The sequence below is a fragment of the Bos indicus x Bos taurus genome, chromosome 8 (assembly GCF_003369695.1).
Source record: "Bos indicus x Bos taurus breed Angus x Brahman F1 hybrid chromosome 8, Bos_hybrid_MaternalHap_v2.0, whole genome shotgun sequence".
NCBI lineage: Eukaryota > Metazoa > Chordata > Mammalia > Artiodactyla > Bovidae > Bos > Bos indicus x Bos taurus.
The window spans coordinates 63575807-63595143 of record NC_040083.1 but is presented as its reverse complement, the minus strand read 5'-3'; the positions used below and the strand labels follow the sequence as shown (position 1 = coordinate 63595143).

At 45.6% G+C, this 19337-nt stretch overlaps 1 protein-coding gene across 3 annotated transcripts in view; it reads right to left on the bottom strand.

Annotated features, from left to right (window-relative positions):
• The window catches only part of GALNT12 (polypeptide N-acetylgalactosaminyltransferase 12), a 34714-nt gene extending 16164 nt beyond the window's left edge, over window positions 1–18550 (bottom strand). For 2 of the 3 annotated variants that reach the window (XM_027549745.1, XM_027549746.1), the window contains exons 1-3: window positions 18113–18549; window positions 7895–8064; window positions 2680–2869 (exon numbers count right to left, since the gene is read on the bottom strand). In XM_027549745.1, the coding sequence (XP_027405546.1) occupies window positions 2680–2869; window positions 7895–8064; window positions 18113–18477 (725 nt within the window). In that variant the 5' untranslated portion in view covers window positions 18478–18549. Of the gene's footprint in view, window positions 1–2679; window positions 2870–7894; window positions 8065–18112 lie in introns of all 3 variants that reach the window. The other variant, XM_027549747.1, reaches the window with a different exon arrangement.
• Between the last annotated feature and the right edge of the window lie 787 nt (window positions 18551–19337).

Genomic DNA, 19337 nt, shown 5'->3' with positions numbered 1-19337 from the left:
TTGAATCCTTCTATGAAACTCACAATGTCAAAATCCAAGCTAACTTTTAAAGCAGAAAGCAGACTTTCAGTTTCTCAAGACTGTAAGCGATTTCTTCCTGTAATCCCAATGAAACACCTTAAAGTCAAGAAATAATTATTTTCTTATGAACAGAGATGCACCCAGACTAAAGGGTCTGCTTTGGAACAGCAAATAAATTTTAATCCTGCCCCTTATTTGCTGTGTGACATTAGTGTTGTCATCTAACCACTCAGAGCCTGATGCCTCTGAAACAATAATACATACTTGGAGGGTTAATGTGGACTCCCCAACAGAATGTTTGTAAGAGGCTGGCAGAGAACCTGGGAACTACAGCTATACTTTTCTTTTAATCTTCTTTATGATTAAATGTTACATATAGTGGAAAACGTGATAATTTCTTGTTGCAGCCATCAGCCTGTGCACAGGCTTCAGTGATTCTCTCCACAATCATTCTTACAAGCCCAACCATCTTTCAGCAGGCTTCCAGACTGTGTTTCTTTGCATCTGACAGCACACCAGGAAGCATGAACTGAGACTGGACCATATGTGAACATTAGATTTCTCTGGATTATATTTTGGGGGCAGTTCTCTAGAATCTGCCTATAAACCCATAAACCATAAACTTGTGACTTCCATCTAGCAGGTTGGAACCAGGGGTAGCCTAATTTCTACAAGAAAGGGAAAACTGGAGGGAGCCAGTACTGGAGTAAAGGATTCTAAATCACAGTTAGAGAATGTGCTGGCCCAGTTGCAGCGGTTACTGGGTAGAGCTTCCTGGCATCTTGGGAGCCAGGGACCAGGGACACCAAACATCCCACAGTCCAGTCCTACACAGCAAAGAATGGTTCTGCCCCAGATATCAACAGCAGCTCATAATGCCAAGAGCACAACCTCGTTAATGTGACAACCAAGAACATCTTCCACTTTCAAAAGCCCCTAAAGGGAAGGGGTTACTGTGCCTGGCTGAGACCACACCTGAGGGACAGTCTACAGTCCAGTGTCTCAACTCTGAGGCATACCCAATTCCCCAGGGAGCTTTTGAAACATCCAGAAGGCCAGGAACCACCCCAGAAATTCAGATCCAAATAGTCTGCTACAGGACCAGGACTTTTTAAAGTTCCCCAGCTATTTCTAATGGGTAACCAGGGGAGAATCCCTCTGACTCCAGGTATGGAACAAGGATGTGATTATGTGGAATGCCACCTCACTCTCTCCAAAGGGTGGACTGGAGTGGATTGGAATTCCAGATGGCATTTATGCATCAGCTGAAGGGGAAAAGCGTGCACCCCCACCTATGATTTTAGATAGGACTAGAGGTGGCCCTCTGTAGGCAAAGTGCAGGCAGGAGGGAAGGGTGAACCCATTAGGCCAGATTGCAGAGGGAGCACCCAGCTGTCACTATGTTTTAAGTGATCTCAAGACTCTAGCACTAGCCTGAGGAACCCTGAGTCCTTGCTGCTGCTGAAGCCCATTAGAGCTGAGGGAGGAGAATGAGGCATCAAAGGTCCAGGATGGCAGAAGTGTCAGAGCAGAGCCTGGTCTCATGCAGGAAGGAAGGCGAGGGGGTCCTCAGCTCTTCCAGATAGACCTTGGCAACCAAGCACTGGGGGCCAGGGAAAAGTAGTTTCCCAAATGCACAAACTCTGATCTTCCAGCCCTCTACCCACTCCCCACAGTGGGGACCAAGCAGAGAACCTGCCCCTCCTTAGACATTCCTCTTGCACCTGGAGGAGCTCAGGGCTTGCCAGCCCAGCTCCTGATGCAGAATCGGTAGGATAAGGAGGGAAACAGGGAAGAGAAGAGAACAAAAGTCAGCCAAGCGTGAGCCATAAGAGGCTGTGGGACAGCAGGAGAAATGGCGTTGAAGACGTGGCTGTATTTATGCTTCCGTGACTCCATAAAATTAGATATTAAAAATAATATTTTATGACTATGGTGGTGGTGGTGGTTTAGTCGCCAAGTCATGTCCGACTCTTGCGACCCCATGGACTATAGCCTGTCAAGTTCCTCTGTCCATGGGGTTCTCCAGGCAAGGATACTGGAGTGGGTTGCCATTTCCTTCTCCAGGGGATCTTCCCAACCCAGGAATCGAACCCAGGTCTCCTGCATTGGAGGTAGATTCTTTACCAACTGAGCTACAAGGGAAGCCCATATTTTATGACTATATTATAGGCATAAAAACGACCCAGGCTATATTCATTATTGTGATATTCACTTTCCATTCTGATTTTAAAAGAAATTGTCACAATTTTTTGGGGGGTCCCTTAAAGTTTCACAGGTGGGCCCTAGGCATTGTTGGTACTGGGTGTAATGGTTACTGGCTTGAAGGAAATACATCAAAACATATTCTCTAGGAGTACAATTCTACGTGACTATTTTTTTCTTGGTTGATCATACTAAGTTTTCTACAATAAATGTGTAAAATAAACAGTAATAAAAGCAAACACTCATCTGGGGCCTCCTGTCTACTGGCATGTTCTAAGTGCTGGCTATATATTAACTAACTTAACCGCCTCCACAGCCCCAGGACATCCTCTCCACGTGGGAGGACATATCCCCTCCACGCCAGGGGCAGAGGCTCTGGCCGAGGAGCCGCTGAGCCCAGCACCCCTACCTCCCACGCCAGTTTGTCGGGGACCCCGCCACCCACAGACGCACCTCTGCAGCAGTGGCTCCAGCCACCCCTCATGGCACTCGCAGTGGCAGTCCAGAAAGGTCAGCACGTCGCCATTGGCCACGGAGGCCCCTAGCAGCCGTGCTCGCACCAGGCCCTCCCTCTTGTTGGCGCGGATCAGGCGGACCTTGGGCAACCCCGCCAGCTCAGTGGCCAGGCGCTCCTTCAGGTGTTCTGCAGAGGAAGCAGGACAACGAGGGTCACCTCCACACATCCCCAGCCGCGTCCTCCCAGGGCCTCCCTGTCCCCAAAAGAAGACTAAACAGACATGAGCCTCCTTTGTCCTGCACCAGGGATATCCTCACTGTGCCGGGAATCAAGCCTGGAAGCCCCCGGAAGGCTGGGAGGCAGGGGTGGAGGACTCTAGAACCACTGAAGAAGGGCTCCCGCTCAAAACACAGGTAGGTAGATCTATATTCTTGCAAGGGGTGAATGTGGCATGTGGATCTATCTCAATAAAGCTATCCTCCCCACCAAAAGTACCCTGACTTGTAAACATTTAAATAAAAGCACAAGAACCATCCATTCACAATTTTTCAAAAAAATTCTTATATGAATGTTAATTTATGTTAATATATAATACATCATAAAATTTTAATTTACATGGAACTATGTTAGCACAGATTTTATTTATAATTACATTAATCCAAATTTTCTCAGAAGCACAATTCAGTTGACACAGTAATAATAATAATGGTGGCCAACATTACAAGGCTTAGTGTGCTAATTACTACTGTCCGAGTGATTCACATAACTCATCCTATGAAGTAAGTACTACTGTGTGTGTGTGTTCAGTCACTCAGTCATATCCCACACTTTGTGACCCTAAGGACTATAGCCTGCCAGGCTCCTCTGTCCATTGGATTTTCCAGGCAATAATGCTGGAGTGGATTGCCATTTCCTCCTCTAGGGGATCTTCCTGACCCAGGGATCAAACCTGAGTCTCCTGTGTCTCCTGCACTGCAGGCGGATTCTTTACCACTGAGCCACCTGGGAAGCCCCTACTACTACAGTACTACTACTGTACCCATTTTATGGATGAGAACATTGAGGCTAGAGAGGCTAAGTGATGAGCTGAGGTCCCAGACAAGAGAGCAGAGGAGCTGTGATATGAACCCAAGGACTCAGGCTCGAGTCCACAGCCTTAACACTTCCTCCAGAGCTTTCTCCTACAGTCTCTCATCCTTATTAAACAAATCCAAAACTTGTCAGGAGGACATGCTTACCCCATTTTGCAGAAGAGAAAATGAGTTCTTATGAGCTGAAAGGACGGGCACACAGCTAGAACTGGCCCCGGGACTCCTGACTCCACACACAGGCCCTGGAACTAAAGGCCCCAATTCACATCCCTCAGTGGGTCAGGTGGGAACCACTCAGCAAAATAAAAAGGACAGCATCTCCCCACATTGGTTAATACATGGGTTTTGTCTCAAAGTCATCCTCAGTCATCAGTGAAGGGGAAAACTTTGTAAAATGTCCTAAGTTGCTTTGTTGTTGGTGAAATGTTTCTCTAAATATTCTTGATACTCAAACAAAAAACAAAAACAAACATTCATTGATTGATTTTTCAACCCTAAATATAATTGCGTACAAGCGGATAGCAGGAATAAGGGAGGAGACTTCCCAAGCAAAGCTAATTAGTAGCAGGGCCCAGTGACCACACAGGAAAATGCTGGTGCAGCTCTCCACTACTCATTATGGGTTTGGTCGGCATCAATCTTCTGTCTGCCAGAACTGTCTTATCCCATCCTGGAAGGTGCTGACAACTCTCATCGGCTCAGGCTGACACTGCAGGAAGGGTGTGAGGAGGGTGCAGGAAGTGTGGGAGGAGAGCGCAGGGCGGGACTTCTTCCTCCAGTACAGGCTGAGGGGAGAATCCTGGTTTATACGTCACCACCATGGGGACGGAGAACCTTGGCCCCACAGAACCTTGCATTTACAGGAGAACTGAATTGTACTGAAGGGGTTCATACCATATTCCTGCCTGTTGAGCAGTGGCTTCATCCCATAAAAAGAAATAATCTGATGTCTACTTCTGAATGAATACATTTCTGAAAGTTTCAGGCACTTTACAGTTTTTAAAATATTTCCTAAAAACAGAAGTTATCATTGAACAAGTGCCAGCAATGTGCCAGGTCCTAACAAGCTACCACCTCATTTAATCCTCACAATGACCCTGCAAGGTAAGAACTACTATTATACCATTTTATAGGACAGGGAGCCAAGGTTGAAACTGGTTAAGCTCTATGCTCAAGGCTATACAGCTGTAAAGTGTTGGAGCTGGGATTCTAGGCTATGCGGTGTGACCCAGAACCAGGGTCTACATAGACATATTTAAAACAACCCTGGGAGGAAAGAAAATGGAGACACATGCCTACTATATGCTGGCTGCTACATGAGGTTCTGTGCTACACGTGATCTCATTCATTCCTCACCACAAATCTCTGATTTAAATGTGCTATGCTAAGTCACTTCAGTTGTGTCCAACTCTTTGCAACTCTGTGGACTGTAGCCCACCAGGCTCCTCTGTCAATGAGATTCTCCAGGCAAGAATACTGGAGTGGGTTGCCATGCCCTACTCCAGAGAATCTTCTGGACCTAGGAATTGAACCTAAGTCTCTTATGTCTCCTGTACTGGCAGGCGGGTTCTTTACCACTAGTGCCATCCGGGAAGCCCTGATTTAAGTGTAGATAAACTCATTTACAGATGAGAAACCAAGAATCAGAAGACAAGTGACTTGTCCAAGGTGTCGTGACAGGTTATGGTAAAGCTCACCTACAGCCGCAGACCCCGTACCTCAGTGCCTTGTAGACTACGTAAACCTCGGCCTCCAGCCTGGCTTGCGTGCTGCCAGGGGGAACGCCAGCTGTCCCCTGACTCACTCTCCCCATAGAGATGATGTTCCCAGTCTCCCTCACAAGCAGCTGTTGCCAAGTGACCCTGTTCTACTCAATGGGATGTAAGGGTGACTTCCAAGTGGACTCCCAGTCCCCTGGAAACCCTTCCACTGACAGGAGTAAACAGGAGGTGAAGAACCAGCCTGCCATGCCATCCTTGAGAAAGGGGAAACGCAGGACAGCAGGAGCCGGGCCTAACACCATGGAGCTGCCACACTCGCCTCAGTCTATTATCCCAGATTTGCAACAGGAGAGAGAAATTAACTTTTATCTCATGGAAATCACTGTTATTTTGTGTTTCTGTGAGAACAGCACACCTACCAGTCAGGACAGATACACAGGCTCTGAGGTCAGACAGACCAGCCTCAGGGCCTGAAGTGGCAGATAAGCAGCGGCTCTACCTTAAGGGGGTGCCCAGAGATTGGTGACTGGGTCGGAAACAGGCTCAGCACCACACCCACAGCTCTCCCTGTGGTAAGGCCCTGACATTTCCCCTCACTTAAGCTTATCTGACTACTGCTTAACTGATACCACTAACCCCAGCCGGGCAAGGCCACAGCAGCCCCTACACATATCCTCCTTTTATCCTCACCCCCCATCCCTGCTCCCCAACCCCCAGCATCAGTCAGCCTGTCTCAACAGGGCAGCACAGAGTCTCCCCAAGACCTAGCAACCTTACAGCTCTCCCAACAGCCCTCAGGCAGCTCCCTGCAGGCTCCTATTTAAGCTAAATTCCTTCTATTGTCCTCCGAAGCCCCACCTGACCTGGCCCCATCCACCCCACAATCCCAACCCCCAGGTCACCCTCCACTGGCTGGTGGTCTGACCCTGAGAATGGCTGCTTGTTTTAGCTTCTGCACCTGCTGCTCCCAGCCCGGCCCCCCTGCCCAGACCTTCACTGGGCTGCCTCCTTATTCATACTGTTGTGGTTATTCAGTCATGTTCGACTCTTTGCAACCCCATGAACTGCAGCACACCAGGCTTCCCTGTCCTTCACTGTCCCTGGAGTTTGCAGCTTTTGGCTTTAAAGAGGTCTCCCTGATTTCCATCAGATAGAGTAGTCCTGGTCCCCACGCTCTAGGTGTTCTCCTATTCCCATTATTCTTTCAGGGCACTTTCTACTCATGCTGTAGTATAGTATCATGTTCTATTATGGTATGCTGTATATTGTATTATGTGATGTACGTGTGATATATATATATATATATAGTGTTGTATTATGTGATGCATGTGTTATGTTCTTCATGTGTTTACTGACCATCTCAACCCACAGCTCTGGAATGTGAGTTTTATGAGGGCAGGGATTTATCTTGTGTCCCACGGAATCCCCAGCACCCAGCAAACGCTCAAAAAAAAGCTTCCTGAATAATAAAGGGCCAGCCTCGGACTGCATGTGAATTGCTGGATCCCAGGTCACTGGTCAGGCCTGCAGGAACACCGACCATCCTTTCAATGGAATGTCTCGCCCTGGCTTCAGTTCTTCTGTCTGGACTGCCCCTTTTCTATTTCACCTCAAAGTCAGTATCTTCAAGGCCAAAGCCCTGTGGTTTTTCCAGTTTAAGGAGGGCACCACCACTTACCCGGAGACCCAGGCCGGAAGCCCGAGTGTCCTCCTCACAGCTTAGCCAGGCCTGTAGATGTTGCCTCCTGAATATCCTCCTCCCATCTGCCTGCCCTCCCCATCCCTCCAACCTGGTCACCTCCATGGCCCCCTCATCTCCCTGCAGAGCTTCCCAGTACCCCATTCTCCACACTCCAGTCCAGAGGGTTTCCCCAAAGAGCAGACGGGTCTCTTGCTTGAAATTCTGCCTTGGTCTCTCCCTCAGGACAAAGCCCCAACTCCTCAGGCTTGCGTATAAGTCCTGCACCCTCTTCCTGTTCCTGCCTGCAGCAGCCAGCTCTCTGTCCTTCCTGAACTACTTGCAGATCCTACACAGTCCACACAGCACTGCAACTCTAAGGCTTTCCATATCCTGTGGCCTCCACTTGAAACGCCCTCCCTCCTCATTTGCAGTCCACAAACTGCCCAGCCTTCAAGACTATGGTCAACCACCTGCTCCTGAGCACCCAGGTGGGTGAGTGCTCCCTCTCTGCCTCCTATAGCACTGAGTGGTAGAGCACTCTGCCATCATGTCTGCATCCCCCTACCCAGCTCTGAGCTCCCTGAGGGCAGGGGCCAGGCACAGGGAGACACAGGAAGCCCATCTTCCCCGGCCTGTTCTATGCACCCATGTCACACCCGCCTCGCAGGCACAGTCACCAAAGGGCAGGCTCCTCCAAGGGCCCAAGTCAGGGGCTCACCTCGATCACTGTAGTCATCTACAAGGATAACTTCTTCTAGCAGGGTGTCTGGGGATGTCTCGAGGACACTGTAAACCGTCCGAAGGAGAGTTGACCAGGCTTCATTATAAAACGCTATGACGACAGATGTTGTGGGCAATTCATCGTAATTATATTTCTTCTCTTTGCACCTGTAAATACAACACAATTTCAGGAATTAAGACCCTACTGGTGACTTGTATACCAGGCCCAGGCTGGTGCTGGGTTTGGAGTGAATGGAACACAGGTCATGGTCTCAGGGCCTCCCTCTGGGGAATGGTAAATAACCTGCTGGGATCTTCCAGTCACCCATGATCCAGTAGGAATCCCAGCAGATTCTTTAAAAGGTTCTAAAATGATACCTAATGAGCTTGACCTGCAGGATGCTGTTTCTAAACTTTAAAGCGATTTTCAGATTTATGCAACATTCAAACTCAGCAGACTCAGAAAGGAGAGGGTACTGTCAATTCTCCCCGCCTAACACCTACCTCTCCCATCTCTCCACGCCTTTCCAACCCCACTGCTGGACCTCTGCTCAGACTGCATCCTTTATTTCTTTTTTTTAAAGGCCTTTTTGATGTGGACCATTTTTAAAGTCTTTGTTGAATATGTTCACCCTTTCTTTAAATTGAATAAATTTCATTTGGAAAACCTCACTGTCATTATTTCCACCATTTCTCTTTGGATCTGTGCACATGTGGAACTAAATGTTAGCTTTTCTTTGTTTTAAAGATTTAAAAAGTCTTTAGGTTTCAGAAAAATACATTTTTTTCATGTAGTACAAGCAATTAGTTCTTTCTGATGCTTCTAGTGGGCTATGGCAGCTTTTCTATGCAACCTGTCTACTACTCAGAGGTATGCTAAATCCAGACATAATTAAGCACTAGCTGTGTATTAAATCATTTCATGGCCTCCATAGTCTCAGAAGGTAGGTACTATTACCAGAGAAACACTTATATGTGGAATCTAAAATATGACACAAATGAACATATTTACAAAACACAAACAGACTCACAGACAGAGAAAACAAACTTATGGCTACCCCACGGGAAAGCAGGAGAGGGAGGAATAAATTCGGAGTTTGGGATTAGCAAATACAAACTACTATAAACAAAGGAGATTAACAACAAGGTCTTACTATATAGCACAGGGAACTGTATTCAATATCCTGTAATAAACCAAAATGGAAAAGAATAACTAAATCATTTTGATGTATACTAGAAATTAATGCAACACTGTAAATCAACTATATTTCAATGAAAAAAAAAAAGATAAAACATCCTTTAAATGCATTCTCCTTCATGAATTTCAATATATCCTCCTGAACATCTCTAAATTTGCATCCAGGAAAAACATTTCCCTCTTTTTCTGGGCAATAAAAAGCTGTGTATCGTTCAATTAGACAAAGGCAGACATGTATCACTCAGGGTTCTACTTCTGGAAAGACAAAGAGAGTTCAGAACCAAATTTACTACGAAATCATAGTAAGCCATCTTTGCCTTAACTTTCTGGTATAATCCATATGCTTTGTGAAGGCAGGGGCAGAGTTGTGTTTTACTCTGTATTTTCTGCATGCTTTGCACTGTATCTAGTAATAATAGTAATATTTATTGAGTGTTTACTATATGATAGGCAGTGTGCTAAACATTCCACAAGCATTATTGCTTATAATCTTCTTTATAATCTTCATAAAAACCCTTCTGGATGAGGATACCATAATCTCCACCAGTACAATATATGTCTATGTATTTTATGGTTATGAGTAAATGGGTGTGGCAAACACCTCCTGATCTTTTATGTTTATATTTAGGTTATCACATAAACATCTTTAAAACAATGAAAATTTACCTCCTTTGGAGAACAGGCCAAGAAGGTCACAGTGGACACAGGTGTGTTTTATTGGCCCAGAATGCTTTCTCCTTTCTTCACCTTACTGTACTTTGATTTCCCTTTCAGGAACCATGCCTCCTGGGCTCTCAAGCTGTATGTTTTTGCAGGGCTGGACATATACACACATATGGATACATACACAAATATACACATCCCTCTTTGGGAAGGTTACATGTCCCAGGTCTGGCCAATCAACATTTTCCTGATGCCATAAGTTGAGTCCCTATATCCAGGGCCCAGAATAATCTGAATCCAGTTCAAATCCTAGATCTTTCTGTCATAGAAGTCAATATATTTTCTTTTATGTTTAAGTCAGTCTGAACTGACTTAGTCAGTCTAATCAGAAGAACCCTATGTAAAAGAGAAAGTTTTTTTTTTTTTTAAGTGAATATAGGACTTCCATGAGCTTTCCTGGTAGCTCAGATGATAAAGAATCTGCCTGCAATGCGTGAGATGTGGGTTTGAATCCTGGGTTGGGAAGATTCTCCTGGAGAAGGGAACGGCAACCCACTCCGGTATTCTTGCCTGGAGAATCCTCATGGACAGAGGAGCCTGACAGGCTACAGTCCATGGGGTTGCAAAGAGTCAGACATGACTGAGTGACTTTCACTTTCATTCTTTCACTTTCTTTAGGACTTCCACTCATGGCAGTATCAAAGATTAGGCTTTTCTGGTGGCTCAGATGGTGGCTCTGCCCAGATTTGATCACTGGGTCAAGAAAATCCCCTGGAGAAGGAAATGGCTACTCACTCCAGTTTTCCTGACTAGAGAATTCCATGAACAGAGGAGCCTGGTGGATACAGTCCATGGGGTCGAAAAACAGTCAGACACGACTGAGCGACTAACACTTTCACACGTAGTAAAGGACACTCAAAAAATTCTTGATAAAATACTTTTAAAAAACTTTTAAATGTATGGATCAGCTTACAGAAAACAAAAGAAGTCCTCAGAGTCCAGGAACAACAAGAAAATATATATACCTGGATATTAGAAGTAGCAGACACAGAGCATGAATAAGTATGCTTCTTATGATTAAATAAATAAGAGAACCTCAAACGAAGGACAAAGAAACAAAAATGACAGGAAAATTAACTCAGTATAGATAGACATCTCACAGTGATGGAGCAAGCCAGGGGACAGTGGAATACTATCTTCAAATGCCAAACTATCAACATGGAATTAAATACCCAACCTATTTTTCAAGAACAAGAACAAAAAAAGAAAACATTTTCAGATAAGTAAAACTGAATGTTTAAAACAATAACTTTGCTTACAGCAAGAAATACATGATATATTTCAGGAAGAAGAAAAGAATTCCAGAAAGATCTCCAACATACAAAGACCACCATTCAGGAAAGAATGATGAGAAGAAAAAATAAACTTGTGGATAAATGTAAACAAATATTGCATTTAAAAAAATGTTTAATGTGTTGATTTAAAAAGCAAGACAGAATTAAAATACTGGAATAAAATGACATACAAACTGGGAAAGAAAGTGATCAATGTTAAAGCATTCCAAGATCCACTGATTAATTTAGACCTTTTTGAGTTGAATATATAAATATATACTTTCTTTTTGTTGTTGTTTTTTCAATTTTTAATTTTTTAAAATTTTAATTGAAGGCTAATTACTTTACAGTATTATGGTGGTTTTGTCATACATTCACATGAATCAGCCATGGTTGTACATGTATTCCCCATCCTGACCCTCCCTCCCACCTCCCTCCCTATCCCATCTCTCAGGGTCATCCCAGTGCACCAGCCCTGAGCACCCTGCCTCATGCATCGAACCTGGACTGGTGATCTATTTCACATATATACATGTTTCAATGCTATTCTCTCAAATCATCCCACCCTCGCCTTCTCCCACAGAGTCCAACAGTCTGTTTTTTATATCTGTGTCTCTTTTACTGTTTTGCATATAGAGTCATCGTTACCATCTTTCTCAATTCCATATATATGCATTAAATATACTGTATTGGTGTTTTTCTTTCTGACTTACTTCACTCTGTATAATAGGCTCCAGTTTCATTCACCTCATTAGAACTGATTCAAATGCATTCTTTTTAATAGCTGAATAATACTCCATTGTGTATATGTACCACAGCTTTCTTATCCATTCGTCTGCCGATGGACATCTAGGTTGCTTCCATGTCCTGGCTATTGTAAACAGTGCTGCGATGAACATTGGGGTATATATGTCTCTTTCAATTCTGGCTTCCTCGATGTGTATGCCCAGCAGTGGGATTGCTGAGTCATATGGCAGTTCTATTTCCAGCTTTTTAAGGAATTTCCACACTGTTCTCCATAGCCGCTGTACTAGTTTGCATTCCCACCAACAGTGTAAGAGGGTTCCTTTTTCTCTGCACTCTCTTCAGCATTTATTGTTTGTAGACTTTTTGATAGCAGCCATTCTGACTGGCATGAGATGGTACCTCATGGTGGTTTTGATTTGCATTTCTCTGATAATAAGTGATGTTGAGTATCTTTTCATGTGTTAGCCATCTGTATGTCTTCTTTGGAGAAATGTCTATTTAGTTCTTTGGCCCATTTTTTGATTGGGTCGCTTATTTTTCTGGAATGGAGCTGCAGGAACTGCTTGTATATTTTTGAGATTAATTCTTTGCCAGTTGTTTCGTTTGCTATTATTTTCTCCCATTCTGAAGGCTGTCTTTTCACCTTGCTTATAGTTTCCTTCATTGTGCAAAAGCTTTTAAGTTTAATTAGGTCCCATTTGTTTATTTTTGCTTTTATTTCCATTACTCTGGGAGGTGAGTCATAGAGGATCCTGCTGTGATTTATGTCAGAGAGTGTTTTGCCTATGTTTTCCTCTAGGAGTTTTACGGTTTCTGGTCTTACATTTAGATCTTTAATCCATTTTGAGTTTATTTTTGTGTATGGTGTTAGAAAGTGTTCTAGTTTCATTCTTTTAAAGTGGTTGACCAGTTTTCCCAGCACCACTTGTTAAAGAGGTCGTCTTTTCCCCATTGTATATTCTTGCCTCCTTTGTCAAAGATAAGGTATCCGTAGGTACATGGACTTATCTCTGGGCTTTCCATTTTGTTTCACTGATCTATGTTTCTGTCTTTGTGCCAGTACCATACTGTCTTGGTGACTGTTGCTATGTAGTATAGCCTGAAGTCAGGCAGGTTGATTCCTCCAGTTCCATTCTTCTTTCTCAAGGTTGCTTTGGCTATTCGAGGCTTTTTGTAATTCCATACAAATTGTGAAATTATTTGTTCTAATTCTCTGAAAAATACCATTGGTAGCTTGATAGGGATTGCACTGAATTTATAGATTGCTTTGGGTAGTATACTCATTTTCACTATATTGATTCTTCCAATCCATGAACATGGTATATTTTTCCATCTATTTGTGTCATCTTTGATTTCCTTCATCAGTGTTTTATAGTTTTCTATATATAGGTCTTTTGTTTCTTTAGGTAGATTTATTCCTAAGTATTTTATTCTTTTTGTTGCAATGGTGAATGGAATTGTTTCCTTAATTTCTCTTTCTGTCTTGTCAATGTTAGTGTATAGGAATGCAAGAGATTTCTGTGTGTTAATTTTATATCCTGCAACTTTATTGTATTCATTAACTAGCTCTAGTAATTTTCTGGTGACATCTTTAGGGTTTTCTATGTAGAGAATCATGTCATATGCAAACAGTGAGAGTTTTACTTCTTCTTTTCCAATCTGGAGTCCTTTTCTTTCTTTTTCTGCTCTGATTGCAGTGGCCAAAAATGCCAAAACTATGTTGAATAGTAGTGGTGAGAGTGGGCATCCTTGTCTTGGTCCTGACTTTAGGGGAAATGCTTTCAATTTTTCACCATTGAGGATAATGTTTGCTGTAGATTTATCATATATGGCTTTTATTATGTTGAGGTATGTTCCCTCTATGCCTGCTTTCTGGAGGGTTTTTATTATAAATGGATGTTGAACTTTCAAATTTACCACTAAAGATTGGAAAGAGATAATTGTCAAATCAGTAGAGTCAGAAAAATAGAAGCAGAAGGGGAGGAAAACCTCTATCAATTCAAAAAAGCAGTATAAAAAAAGAAAAAAAAACATAGAAAAAGCATAATAAACAGAAAGCATAAATAAGACGGCATAATCAAACACTAAAGTTTCAGTAAGCACAGTAAGTATAAATGGACATAAATATTTAGTTAAAGATTGTCAGTCTGGATTTTTTTTTTCAGTGACAACACAAAATCTAGCAACATGTTGATTAGAGACATGCCTAAAACCTAAGGTCACAGAAGAAGTGAAAGGATAGGAGAAGGCATCATGAAACTTCTAACTAAAAAGAACCTGTTCTATAGGCTTAAAGTACTGATTCAAAGAATGGAACCATACTGACAACCACAAGATGGGTCTAATAAGACCCAGTAAAACAGCCTCAGTTTACAACTTTACTGGGAAAGCAGAGAAACAAGTCTAATAAGCTCCACCCCATGTGTGATATGTTTTTCCAAAGGTAATGTTGTTAAGAGAACAGACAAGCAGGCTATCTCTCGCAAAAAGAGAAATCCCAACCACCTCCCTGCAAGACACAAACATGACCTTTTGCTGAATTATCTGCTTGGAGCTATGTAGAAACTCTTTGCCATCCTAGCACCCAAGTCCTAGTCCTTAAACTCAGACACACACCTGCAACTATAGCACTAATGAGGCTAAAACCAGGGCAAAACATTCGAGAAACGCAAAAACCTGTGTGTATTATTTACACACTTTTCTAACCAGTGGTTCACAACTTGTCAGCGATGGCAGAGAACAGCTGACATTCACACGCGTGGCATCCCCATACGTGTGCGGTGGAACTGCACAGCCCCAAGGGTGTCGTCACTCCAACTTTCTAGCCTGCTAAAATAACAGGTCGGAATGCAAATGAGAATGACAGAAGATGATTATCTCAAGAACTGATCAATGAAAACTGAAACTTTCTCCAAGTATTGGTACATTATTAGCCACCATCTATTTTGTAAACTGGATGTGATTTCACCACTAGTCTCAGCTGCATTTAACTTGTTATCAATCCCCATTTTATCTAATTCTGGTATTCTCCCACACCCTCAAAAACACCCATCCTTCCTCTTCGGAGTGAGAAATTCACAGGCTCTCAGTTTTCAACCCTAGTTACACATCAGCCCCAGCCTCGGCCCAACTCAAAACTCTTCCTAATTTTTCTGGGGTCCCTTACATAACTGTTCAGTTTCCCAAGGCCACAAACCTAGCTACCTGATTCCCCACTTTGGCCTGTCACCATCTCAGAGTGAAAATTCCCTCTCTTTGCCAGGCTCAAATATGACAGTATTTGTGAAAGAGTTTTTCAAACCCTATACTTTCTAAATTACCATGCAAAGACGTTCTGTCATCCTCCTCCTCCTCCTTTTCCTCCTCGATTCAGTGCTATAACTAAAAATAAATAAATAAAAGCTGTGACCTAATCCACTGGCATGTGAATAATGAGCCTTGCAGAAGGGCAGGGGTCTACGTCAAATCTCAAGGAATTAGAGTCGATACTTCCAAGTGTCTCTAGCAGCTATCAAGGCTTGCAGACACCAGAAGAACCAAGCCAAACAGTCCCATGGTAGCTCCTAACTCTTTGCCTATGATAACAGGTTTATCCCCTGTTGGTTAAAAATGTGTGTGGGCCTTGTATTTACTCATGTCTGAATATGTTCTCACTCACACACCCATATATATCTTTTTCAAAATCTATTTTGTATACCTAGAAGTCTAGAAGGATACACAGCAAAATGTTAACAGTGGTTCTCCTCAGGGTGGTATGTTAATGGATGATTTTTCATTTTCGCTTCCCTGTATATGAAAAATTTTCTAGAGTGAACATGTACTGTTTTGGTAATTAAAATTAATAGATAAATAACTGCCTCCATCTTGAAAGGGAGGAGGGAATAAAAGACCTCAGTTCTAGATTGACTCTGCTACAGATCTGTGTGTTACTTTGGGGGCACAGATTATCCTCTCTAATAAGACTGGATGCTCCCTCAGGGCCATTTCTGCTATGACTTTCAAGGATCCTAACCACACCTCTGCTTGTTACTAATTATAGTTCCAACCCTCCATGACCCTGACTGAACTCCTAAGCTGCTACTCCAGTTTCTAAAGCTAAAATCTCAAGACCTTATCAGGTCCTCCAAGCCTGTATGGAATAAACAAGTGAGTCTTCATGAAAGGCCCTGACACTACTGGCTACACCTCAGTTATATCAGAAGGCCTGGCTGGGCTGAGACTAACACAGATAGAGCTCACCTTTCCAGCTAGGCAAGAATAACCCAACAGGCTTTGCTGCAGGAATTAAAAGGCAAGAGGCCTTCACATTCCTTATCATGCTGGGTTTGGATTAACTTCCCAGGGTCAAAGCAACAGCAGGATCTATAAGCAAATCCTGACAGGACACAGGGCAGCTGTGTCACCATGGAGACGGGATACCATAAACCCCACAATGTTTCAAAGAGATTTCACAACCTCCAATGATAAAGGAAGTCAGAACCTGGAAAAGAAAAACTTTATGACCACTCCCTGGATGACTGTTAATAGCACCCTCCTGAGGGTACTGTTGGCAGTACAAATAAGAACCGAGTACACAGTGCGCTCCCAGGTATCAGGTGTTTCATCAACTCCTAGCTTGTGTTTCTACTCATCCCTTATTTTGTAGATTGGGAAGCTGAGGCTCAGAGAGGCCAGATAACTTGCCCAACATCACAGAGCTGATGAGCAAAAGAGCCAGGGTTTTATCTCATAGGAACTGGGTCTGAACCCTGAGTCTGACCTGAAAGCTTCCCTAGACCTTGCCTCCTCAGTGAGTACCCCTGGAGTTTCAAGGAGATAAACATGTGTTTAACCATTTGGTTGAAGGGGAGGAACTGCTACCAACCCTAACAAACAAAGCTCTACTCAAAAAGATAAACATTGAAGATGCCTAAGGTAAAAGCATAGGCTAGACACAAGTAGATCCTGAAAAGCAGTGGAGACAGTGAGGTGCTAACCATTTACACTTTCCGATGGCTGCAGAGCTGGGTCTCTCCCTGCAGACATCCATGCTCTCTCTGGCCAAGAATCCACAGGGCAGTTCCCTAAAATCCCAATCAGCACAGTGCCCAAGGGGCCAGGAGGGCCACGTCCCCCAAGCCCAGTTAGTCACTTTCCAGCTCTGGGCCCTTGAGTGAGTCATCTGACCTAAGCCTATTTCCACACCTGTAAGCAGGAAGGACAAGGAACAGGGAAGGGTGGTGCCTGGTGCACACAGCAGCTGTCCCACTGGCTTCTCCCAGAATCTCCTCTCTGAGCCCTCTTTCCCACCAAGTCTTTCAGGAGGGGACTCCAGCAGGGACCTGAAAGACCCCTGCCAAAAGAGCAAAGGTGATAGGCCAGGCTCCACCCGCCAGCCTGTTCCCTTCCTAACTAAGCCCTGGGCACAACCCCTCCAGCCAACAGCTCCAACAGGAATGAGGCCTCTGACCACACAGGTCCCACAGCTGTGTCACCCACAGGAGCAAGCTAGGCTGAACCAGTGCCAGAAGGACCTCTTCCCACCAGCTGCTCCTCCCTGTCTTCCTTGTAAAGCTGAGGAATCCAGCTCCCAGAGAGGGGGAAGGAGGCTTGCTGCTTCTAACCTGCCCTTCTTGCTGCCCTGACCTTTCACCTCACCTGCCCGGGGCTCCCTTCACTCCTGGTTCATTTATGGGCCCTGGCGCACATAGGTAAGTGAGTGAAGCCTGTCTGAAACCCACGGGTCCTTAGTTTAGCCAGAGTAGAAGGTTTCAGGAGGAATTAGACTGGGGATTGGGGGTCCCTTACAACCCAAGAAGGGCGCCCTAAGGGTCTCATACTAAACCTATCTGCAGGTTTGTCGGTTTCCGAGATTTTTTTTTTTTTTTTTTTTGGTCACTTTTAAAAACTTTCCTGGTAGCTCAGTCGGTAGAGAATCTGTCTGCAGTCCAGAAGACCGGGGTTCGATCCCTGGGTCGGGAAGATCCTCTGGAAAAGGAAATGGCAAACCACTCCAGTATCCTTGCCTGGTAAATCCCATAGACAGAGAAGCCTGATGGGCTGCGGTCCTTGCGGTCGCAAAGACTCGGGTACGACTGAGCGACTAACACTTTTAAAACTTTCTTCACTCCCAGCCCCCTGTGAACACTTTCACTGCCCACTTGCGAGTGACTCAACAAGACACGAGATCCCCAGGTCTTTGGAGAGCCGTGTCCCACCCCGTCACTTCACCGCCGCGGAAACTGAGACGCGGAGACTCAGCGGGCGATGCTCCTCCCGCCACCTGCGGACTCACAGAGGGTTCCAGCGCTCGGGCAGGCGGCGGTGCAGCGAGATGCGGTCGCTGAGGTAGATGTTGATCTGGTGTAGCCGCACGCTCTCCTCCTGCAGCCGCAGCTCCTCGCCCTGCAACTGCAGCCGCACTGCCTCGCCGTGGGCGCCCAGAGCGTCCTCGGGCACCGGCGGCCGCGGCAGCACCGGGTCGCGCCGCCCGGAGCGCTGGGTGCGTCGGAGTCCAGGCTCGGCCGCCCCGGCCCCGCGCCGCGCCCGCAGCACCGAGGCCAGCCCGGCCAGTGCTAGCAACGCCAACAGTGCCAGCAGCGCCTCCCGGCCGCGCCGCAGCCCTCGCGGGCAGCGTCTCCGCGCCGCACGCCCCAACATGCGCCCGCCAGCTGCGGCCAGCGCCCGGCGCGCCCCAGGCGGCAGCGCAGCCCGAGACCCGGATCCCGGAACCACCGCGCCGCCCCGCCCCCTCCCCGCCCCACCTGCGCCCCGCCCCCTTCCCGCCCAGCCCTCCTGCAGAGGGGGCGAATATTTGCAGGGTCCCCTCGGAGAAGGCAATGGCACCCTACTCCAGTACTCTTGCCTGGAAAATCCCATGGACGGAGGAGCCTGGAAGGCTGCAGTTCATGGGGTCGCGAAGAGTCGGACACGACCGAGCGACTTCCCTTTCACTTTTCCCTTTCACGCATTGGAGAAGGAAATGGCAACCCACTCCAGTGTTCTTGCCTGGAGAATCCCAGGGACGGGGGAGCCTGTTGGGCTGCCGTCTATGGGGTCGCACAGAGTCGGACACGACTGAAGCGACTTAGCTGCAGCAGCAGCAGCAGCAGCACGCCGGCTAGCTGAGACGCGGACCTTCCTCGCCGAACTGTGGGCTTTAATAAAAAGGTATAGACTTAGTTCAACTCCTGGCACGTCGTAAGTACTCCGTAAGTGTTGGGCTGAGACGCGGACCTTCCTCGCCGAACTGTGGGCTTTATTAAAAAGGTATAGACTCAGTTCAGCTCCTGGCACGTCGTAAGTTCTCCGTTAAGTGTTGGGCGAATACGCTGTGCTGCTGCTGCTGCTAAGTCGCTTCAGTTGTGTCCGACTCTGTGCGACCCCATAGACGGCAGCCCACCAGGCTCTGCCGTCCCTGGGATTCTCCAGGCAAGAACACTGGAGTGGGTTGCCATTTCCTTCTCCAATGCATGAAAGTGAAAAGTGAAAGTGAAGTCGCTCAGTCGTGTCCGATTCTT